At 39.7% G+C, this 9,175-nt stretch overlaps 1 protein-coding gene across 2 annotated transcripts in view; it reads left to right on the top strand.

Annotated features, from left to right (window-relative positions):
• ctsa (cathepsin A) overlaps window positions 1–7,677 on the top strand; it is a 52,933-nt gene extending 45,256 nt beyond the window's left edge. Inside the window, exons 13-15 of one of the 2 annotated variants that reach the window (XM_069884858.1) lie at window positions 345–434; window positions 2,205–2,306; window positions 5,020–7,677. In XM_069884858.1, the coding sequence (XP_069740959.1) occupies window positions 345–434; window positions 2,205–2,306; window positions 5,020–5,103 (276 nt within the window). In that variant the 3' untranslated portion in view covers window positions 5,104–7,677. Of the gene's footprint in view, window positions 1–344; window positions 435–2,204; window positions 2,307–5,019 lie in introns of those variants that run through there. The other variant, XR_011340065.1, reaches the window with a different exon arrangement.
• The last annotated feature ends 1,498 nt before the right edge of the window (window positions 7,678–9,175 follow it).

Genomic DNA, 9,175 nt, shown 5'->3' with positions numbered 1-9,175 from the left:
GGCGTAGTGCAATGCCAGTGACCCAGATTCTAAACCGACAAAATCTCTCCCTTCTCCCTCTGACCTCCATGAATTGGTTGGATAATTGGGTGCAATTGAGCCTCACGGGTTTTAAAGATTGGAATTGCCTTCTATCATGCTGTCATTAAAATTTTAATTACCTTGGAGTAGTTAATGCAGTCATTTGAATTGGGGGTGGTGGTGATGGGGGGGGAGGGGGGGAGGAGAAATGAAAGGAAAGACAATTTTAGAGAGAGTCGAGTTTGGACATCTGTAATACCTGCTCATCGTTTTTTGTTTCATTCATCTCATTTGATTTTATTTTTCTTCAATTCTCTTTCAAGCAATACCAAATCCTGGTATATAATGGAGATGTGGATATGGCCTGTAACTTCATGGGAGATGAGTGGTTTGTGAATTCACTTCAACAGAAGGTACGGTTTATATTGCAGTTCAACCTTTGGATGTGGCTTGTTTCATTTGTCAAATGTACTTTGCTTTGAGTTGTGTGCCAGTATGTAAGTAATGAGTAATGCTCAGGACAAATACAGATACACGGTCTGGAGGATCTACAGAGACCAGGGAAATTAGGATAATTGCACAGATATTTTGTGGAAATGAAATGTTCCATGCATGTGAATATAAAGTCATGGCTGAAGCTAAACCACTTGGCAGTTCAAAAATAAACTAGCCAAACAGGAGCAAGAATAGTAGCTGTGATAACTTGTAACATAAAAATTATTTTTGTGCTCAGAAAATAACTGCTTTATGATCTTAGTATATTATCAACTCAGTCGAAAAAAAGATGCGATAACGAACAGATAAACCTCTTTGTTAGTTAGAAAATAAATATGGCCAGGGGAGCAGAAATCTCTGTGCTCCCAGAGAGACAGGTGGATCTTCAGTTTAATTGCTTCTCTAAAAGATTGACCCTCCAGTAGTGTGGTATTGTGCTGGACTGTCATTAAATGTATTTTTGTGCACAATTTTCTGGATTGAAACTTTAACCTGTGATCTTTTTGAGATGAGAGTTCAGTTCTGAGCTACAATTTTCTTTGTACATGTCTATTAAATCAAACTCTATCTGCTGTACGCAAACTGCCATAATCAGGTCTCTGGTGATACGATTCCTGCTAACTAAAAACAAGAGATGGAATTAGCTCAGCCACCCTTAATTAAGCAGCTGGTGAATAACTCTCCATTTACCAACAGTAGGTCTATATCAACCATGTTTCCATAATTGGAAGTTTGGACATGTGCTGTTTTAGAACCATAGAACACTACAGCACAGAACTAGGCCCTTTGGCCAATCTAGTCTGTGCCGAACTATTATTCTGCCAAGTCTCATTGACCTGCACCCTGACCATACACCTCCCATCCATGTATCTATTCAAATATATCTTGTATATTAAAACTGAGCATCCACCACTTCAGGTAGCAGCTCATTCCACACACTCACCCCTCTCTGCATGAAGAAGTTCCCCTGAATAATCCCTTTAAACATTTCATCTTTCACCCTTAACTTATGTGCTCTCGTTCTTGTCTTGCCTAACCTCAATGGAAAAAGCCTACTTGCATTTATTCTATTTTCCCCTCACAATTCTATATACCATTATCAAATCTCCACTCATTCTCCAACACTCCAGAGAATAAAATCTTTCCCTGGTTAACCTTTCCCTGGTTAACCTTTCCCTGCAACTTGACTCTTCAAGTCCCAGCAACACCCTTGTAAATCTTCTCTGTACTCTTACATTCTTATTGATATTTGGCCTGTATTTAGGTAACAACCCTCCAAATTTGAATGCAAAGGTTTACATTTTTTGACAGAATAGAAAAGATATGTTCCTGCACAAAATTCTGAAAAGGAATCATCGAACATGTTATCCTGCTTGCGAACAACTTGAGTTTGTCAGTATCAACCCCTGGTTTCTGAGAGCTTCATGATGAAGAATCTACAGAGGCCACTTAAAGGGAATGCAGATGGAGGGTGAGGCTGAAGGAACTGTGCTTTCAAAATGTATGTTGTCTGCACATTTCATTCAAGCAGTTCCTGCAGTGAGCAAAGATGTTTTGGGATCATCTGAATTCTTCACAATGTATCTGTGATTTTCTGTGAGAAGAGGTTGATGGAGTTGTCACTGCCCTGTGGGCTGTGTGTTGAGCGCGCAAGGTCTGCGTCTTCATCCTCTTCATTTTCCACACAGGTCAAAGTGAACCGTCGGGCCTGGGTGTACCAAGATGAGAATGGTGATCAGGTTGGAGGGTTCGTCAAGGAATTTGACAACCTTGCTTTCCTGACTATAAAGGTATGTCTGTACATGAATTGTCAAAAAAAGCATCACCAGAGGGCTGAACAAGCAGGATCTGTGATGAGTGGAACAGAGCTTGATTCAAGTCAACAGCCTTTCTTTGGAGCAAAGGTTTTCAACCTTTTTCTTTCCACTCACATACCACTTTAAGTAATCCCTATACCATCGGTGGTCTGTGATTAGTAAGGGATTGCTTAAGGTAGTATGCAAATGGGAAGGGAAGGTTGAGAATCTAATTGTCATTGGCCCATTTCCTCTGGAGTTATGAAATCGTGCACATAATGAGTCAATTAAAGAGGTGGTTTTCAAATTTTTTCTTCCTACCCACATACCACCTTAAGCAATCCCTTACTAATCACAGAGCACTGATGGCCTAGGAGATAAAAGTTTTAAGGCAGATACAAAGCCAAGGCTAGGCAAGGATAAAAGGTTAGATGAGACCAAATGCATCTTAATTAGGCAGTTTAGCTTTTGGCCTGGATATTGAATTCAAAATTTTAGACTGCTCCATTTTTTTAGGTTATTGATAATGATTATATTACAATTTACATTTATTATAAAGCCACCTGAAACTTCTGACATTGGCACCCATTTGCCCTGCACCATCTTTCCTGTCCTGCATCCTTCTAAAAACCCTCTTTTTTTTCCTGTCACTAGCTGTATTGATTTTAAACCAATATCCTCCTCAGTTCTGATTTAAATAATATTTTGACTCATTTGCAGTCTTTCTTTTGGTTCTGACTTTTAATTCCAAACATTCACAAAAACATTTAGCCTGATTTATAACCCTCCTTTTTAAGATTGCCTTTTAATCAGTGGGTATGAACTCTGCTTTGTAGCTTGACCACTGGATAGGGATTTACATAATTTAGTTGGGTAGAATTGCTTATACTGGCCAACTTAACTCATCATATTGATCATATCTGCCAGATTATTTATTGGGACCTGTCCTGCACCAATTGTCTTGGGTAAACTTGTACCTCTCACTTTGTTTGTTTTAGATTGGTCACAGTGTTTGAGCTACCAAAAGAAAATAGACACACAGAGGCAGTTCAGTTTATACAAATGTTTATTACAAATTCAAAAACTGATTTCAAACTACAATATGCTAGTCCCTCCCAATTATACTTATCAACGCCTGGACTGGTCCCAACTGCCGAAGCGAGGCAACGACCGCACACTTGTAGTAGGTTGTCGGGGCGCCGGTAGCAGCTTCTCCACCTCCCTTGACCGGGATGTTAGCTGGACTCTAGAAGTTCTTCTTCTTGCTGAGAGATGTTGCCACCTCTCGGAGAGTCTCAAACTTCAGCAGCGGGACCATGGCTTATATTATCCAAAAACTGCTTACCAAAGCATCTATTCCCAGCACAGTAAGAAAGATAAGCGAGCAAGCTAGCATGCCTAAGCTTCTATCAAATAACATAATTTTCAGCTTATCACTTTGAATACAATGGTTTATTTTGCATCAGGGCTAGGCCTCTGACAGTCTGTGACCAAAACAAGCAGGAAGATTAAATGTTCTTGGTACACAGATGTCCTTTCGTCAGGTAACTGCATCTCATTGCCCCTCGGTGGAATTTAGATTATGTCTGCTGATTCTAAAAACAGGTTTTCAGCCTTGCAGAACCAAAGGCTGCAAAAGTAAAAAAACATGGTTTAAATCTTCCATTAACAGTACCTGATACTGGCCTCGAGGGTTATGGGTGTGAGGGAGGGTAAAATTATATTTTTGTGGAGTAGGTTGATATAGGGTGGTGGGTGGGCCTGTACTTAAATGGTGCTATAACTTGTTTCATTGCCAGTGTGTTCCTCTCTGGGTTAGAGTGGCTGATTATAGCAGAAGTTGAATTATCTAAGGAAAATATAAAGGATGAATTATATCTATCCAAGTTAAATTTATAGATGAAAATGAGCCAAAGCAGAAATTGAATGTCAAACCAGGTTGCCTTTGTAAGATGTGCAAATATCCCAGATCCAACAAATTTCAGGATATCCTTATCAAGTCCCATTGACCATCTCCCCTGCGCTTGTCAACTCTATTTCCTTTTGCAAAACTTAAATTTTAAGATTCTCACCTTGTGTTCAAATCTCTCTCTGGCCTCAATCTTAATCCCTTGCAGCCCTCCAAGAGGAAGGTGTACCCTGGGAATGATTAATAATGCCTTACAGAGGCATTAACCTACTGTGAATTCAAAGGAAGGTGATCTATTAAGTTCTTGGAATCTTCATTTTGGAGGGTTACAAGGTTGGAGAACATTTATGGATGCAGTGAGAAATTGGGGACAAAGAGTGATTGAACCTGAACAAAATCAGGTATCTCATATTCTACTAATAGTTCTACTTTCCAAACACCACCATAAAAAGCCATGATTTCAGTCAATGAAGCATTGAATTCTGAAAATTCCCTTCTGTCTCACTTTCCTCCTTTTAGAAATTATTCTTAAATGAGCTCTTGAAGCTTTGCACAATGTTTAGCTTTGGAAACGTAGTTCAAAGGCTTGTTCTTGTCAGAAATTGAGAAAGTATTAGTTGTCTTCACATTCAGAAAAGACAATTGAAAGCCTGAAAGAGTTGGTGAGATTCTGTCCTGTATTTGTTTGGTTCCTAAAGCAAGCAAGGAGAAAAAAGTTTTGAGGAAATAAATTAAGATAATTAAACATTCCTTTTGTATTACCTTGTTCATTTCACCATGAAAAATTTCAATTTTCAGGGAGCAGGTCACATGGTGCCATCGGACAAGCCAAAAGCTGCCTTCACCTTCTTCAGCCGCTTTTTGTTCAAGGAGCCATATTGAGACAAGCAAAAATTCCATCACAAAGTGCAAAACAAAAATTACGGTTGCACTTTAGGTCAGATATGTATGTGCTTAAGGAGGGGAAAAGTTTGGAGTGTGTTCTGAGGCAGTATCTGGAAGAATTAAGTTGATGTGGGCAGTGAGCAGTTTTTTAAATGTTAGCTTCACCTCTGAACATCCTTCAGTGAAGATTTTCATGTGGAAATTTTATCTGCAAATGTTAACCACTTCCAGGCTGCATTTTGCAATTGTTGGTACACTCCTGGGATTGATCTATCTATAATAGATACATTCCTCCACATTCCCTGCAATCAAAATCTCAATTTCTTGATCTTTGCATCCAATTCAGAAACCCTCATGAGTGATTATTTTAATTTAGAGAATGTTGGTTGGAAAGAATGATACTAGAAACAAATGAACTGCAAGCTCCTCTGTGTTGAAGCAATTTGACAGATTTCCAGCAAGGTATAAATTTGATGTCCGAAAAGGAAGACACAAGCTTTCGATTGGCTTTATAAGATTTCTGCAACAAAAAAAAGTTGCCTTTTCTGACATTTGCTGCTGTGTTATTTGTGTGGTGCTCCAATTTCTCTTGTCAATCTGGACCAATAAAGTTCGTGGGAAAACTACTTGGTGCTACCTAAAGGAGCTGCCTGTGCACAATAGCTTTTGCCAGCCTTTTTCCAAATTCAAATGTGCAAGGTGCAATTTGAAATTAATGGCCTGAAAGGGCAATGGAAGCATTTTGTCTCAAAGCAGCTGGTTATCTGCTTGAAAATGTGAGAGGCCGTGGGGTATTAACCAGGTTAATTGCCTGGTTTATACAAATTGCAACAGATTTGATGGAACGAATGGCCTTCTGAAACCTTCACTCAAGTAAATGGATTAATTTTTGATGTGATTTGTTCTTTTTAATTGGATTTACAAACAGTTTGAGGGTGGAAAAGCCTGTGACTCAGGAAAAACAAAAAGAAATGAGAAAAAATATTTGTGGCAATTAACTAATGGAAAAGTGAAGCAGCCAAACAGCTTCTACTGACGACTCTTCTCAAAATTACACTTCTTGGGTTTCATTTCCTCACTTTCTCTTTCTCAGGTGCTTTGTATAATTATCTTGGAGTGAAGAATCAAATGCTAAGAGTACATAGAATAAATGCATGGAAATTAAAAATGGAAGGGCAGTTATTTGAAGGATGAGTTGTGCAATAAAATGGCAGTGAAGGCCATAAGTACCAATCATGGAGAGAGCCAGATAGGGGATTGAGGAGATCACCAAAGTAAGAATAGGTTAGATGTTTAGAATATTGGTCTTTCCCAATTTTTTAAGTGTTGCTCGGTGTTCTAAGGTGTTCAGAGTGGGTTTAATATATTCCAGTCATTCCTTAAGTGAAACTATAAGTTTCCCAGATACTCTCTGCGCCTCCTTATCTCTTCATGAAATGACTCTGACAACATATGATGAAGTTCGCTTTCTTTAAATGTAGTTTTTTAAAATAATTAAATATGTTCCTTTTGAGCATTTGGTTACAGATAGATGAAAGGGGCCGTTAATGATGAGTAACTTGTTTAAACAATGCTCTGATCAGTAGCTTTGGCCCACAGTACATTTTTTTACTAGAACTCTTATAGTGCAAGCTTCTTGTGGTTGCTAGGCTAGCACATCTTGAATATGCTTGGTTCTGTTCTCCTTCCTGATTCTGGCAGTCTTTCTGTTTAAACAGAAATGCTGGAGGAACTTCGCGGGTCGCACAGCGTCCATAGGAAGTAAAGACATATTATCGACATCCCAGGCCTGAACCCTCCTTCAAGATATGAGTGAAAAAAAACTTGGGTCTTGACGAAGGGCTCAAGCCTGAAACATCAGTAATGTATCTTTTTCTCCTATGGATGCTGCAAGACCAACTGAGTTCCTCTAGCACTTCTAGATTTTGACTACAATCACAGAGCCTGCAGACTTTTGTAGTTCACAACCTCCTGTTGCAAATTTGCTCTCCCAGCATTGATATACCCATCTACAGGAAGTGGACTGAGGTGGCTTGGAATGATTCTCACCTGCATAACTTCAGGAAGTGGACTGAGGTGGCTTGGAATGATTCTCACCTGCATAACTTCCAAGCCTAGGAGTGAGAGTGGCAGAAACAGTAGATGTAACAATAAATAAACCACGAAGGAGTAATGAATGTAATTGCAAAAATATTGAAATAGATCATTATCAAGAACCCACCCTGTCACCTTTCATTCATTGACGTATCCAATACTACACTGCTTGTTTCTGTAGAAATGGGAGAATGTAGTGTTCTACAGCATTTCCTCTGGGACTTGAGCACCTCACCTTGTTGATTCAGTCACTATTGTGATGAAAGGTCAGACAATAGATACACAGGAAGAACACAATCAGCAAATGAGAATTGGCCATTTAATCTGTTTTGTAGCATTAGACAGGAAGTTGAACAACCCCCAACATAACTTCAAATGATGCATTAGTTTCCATGTACCACTGATGATGTTGATATGATCTTGATTCAATGCCTTGTACAAATGGATGATCAAATAAATTTAATCTCCTCCGCCTAATTTTTGTATATTTTTGATCCAGTTTGCATTGGAGCAGCTTTAAAGTCATTCATGCAGGCCCTTTAGCCCAACTCGTCCATGTTGACCAAGTTGGCATTCTGGGCGACCCAGTTGCCTGAATTTGTTCAAATCTTTCCAAGCCTTCCCTATCTATAAAACTGTCCAAATTTCTTTTGAATGTTATCCTTGTGCCTGCTAAAGTTTTGTCTGGCCACTTGTTCCAGAGGCTCAAAGTGAAAAGGTTGTCCCTCAGGTGCCTTTTAAATCTCTCCCCTTTCAGCTTGAGCCCTAGTCCCACTCACTTTGAACTTTTGCACCCTAGATCAAAAGTCATCTACCTTTGGGTAGGGTGGAAGGTCTGTGAGTATTCACTTAACCCATGTCCCCATGGTTTTATAAAACCTCTATAAGATCTCCTCTCAGCTCTAGGAAATATAGACCTAACCTATTTTTCCTCTGCTTATAACTCAAGTCCTCCAATCTTCACAACATGGTGAACCTTCTCAGTATATTGATATACTGATCCCCTCATTGTTGCTGGGTGAGTAGTCCTGCGTACAGTACACCCAAATGTGGTCTCACCAACACCTTGTACAGCTGAATCATGAGATCTCAACTTTTGTCCTCTATACCCTGCCCAAATGAAGGTAAGCAAGCCAATCACCAACAACTTGTCCACCTGAGTTGCTACTTTCAGGGAACTATGTACCTGAACCCCGAGGTCTCTGTCAACAACATTCTCCAAGGCCTGACCATTCACTGTGGAAGTCCTCCCCTTGTTTATCTTATCAAAGTGAAACACCTTGCACTTGTTAGGGTTGAATTCTATTTGCCATTCATTGGCCCACCTTCCCAACTAACCTAGGTCCTGTTGTAAACATAAATATCCTTCCTCGTCCACTGCATTTTCCAAATTTGGTGTCATCTGCAAATTTACTCACCGTATTAATTACATCACCAGCCAAATTGTGGATGCAACAGTGGATCCAGTACCAACTCTTGTAGAACACCACTGGACATAGACCTCCAATCAGGAAAGTATCACTCCACTACTACCCTCTGATTCCTTCTAAACAAATTTTGAATACAATGAACAAGCCTCCCTGAGGTGTACCTGTGCTCAACATGATGGGATGAGATTTTTCTGCTAATCCAGACTAATTGGGCTTTGGTTTGAAAAGTCTAGAATCCAGTTGCAGGGATTGGTGCTGTGCCCGGAGGACAGTTTATCCACTAGTCCCTGAGGTATGATCATGTTGAACGCCAAGCTGATGTCAATGAATAACAGCCTGGCACATGAGGCATCATTCTCTAAGTGGGTCAGGGTATAATTTGCTGTGTAGGGTGTGGTCAAAGACCTTACCAAAGTCCATATGTACAATGTTCACTGCCCTGCCCTTGTCAATCCTCTTGATCATCCCTTCAAAAAAAAATTCAATCTGAAGCCATGCTAAAATTGACCTGCAATCAAATCCTGACTATCCAAATGCAGTAGATC

The sequence above is a fragment of the Narcine bancroftii genome, chromosome 6 (assembly GCF_036971445.1).
Source record: "Narcine bancroftii isolate sNarBan1 chromosome 6, sNarBan1.hap1, whole genome shotgun sequence".
In the NCBI taxonomy this organism is placed as follows: Eukaryota; Metazoa; Chordata; class Chondrichthyes; order Torpediniformes; family Narcinidae; genus Narcine; species Narcine bancroftii.
This window is presented reverse-complemented; position numbering and strand designations above follow the sequence as displayed.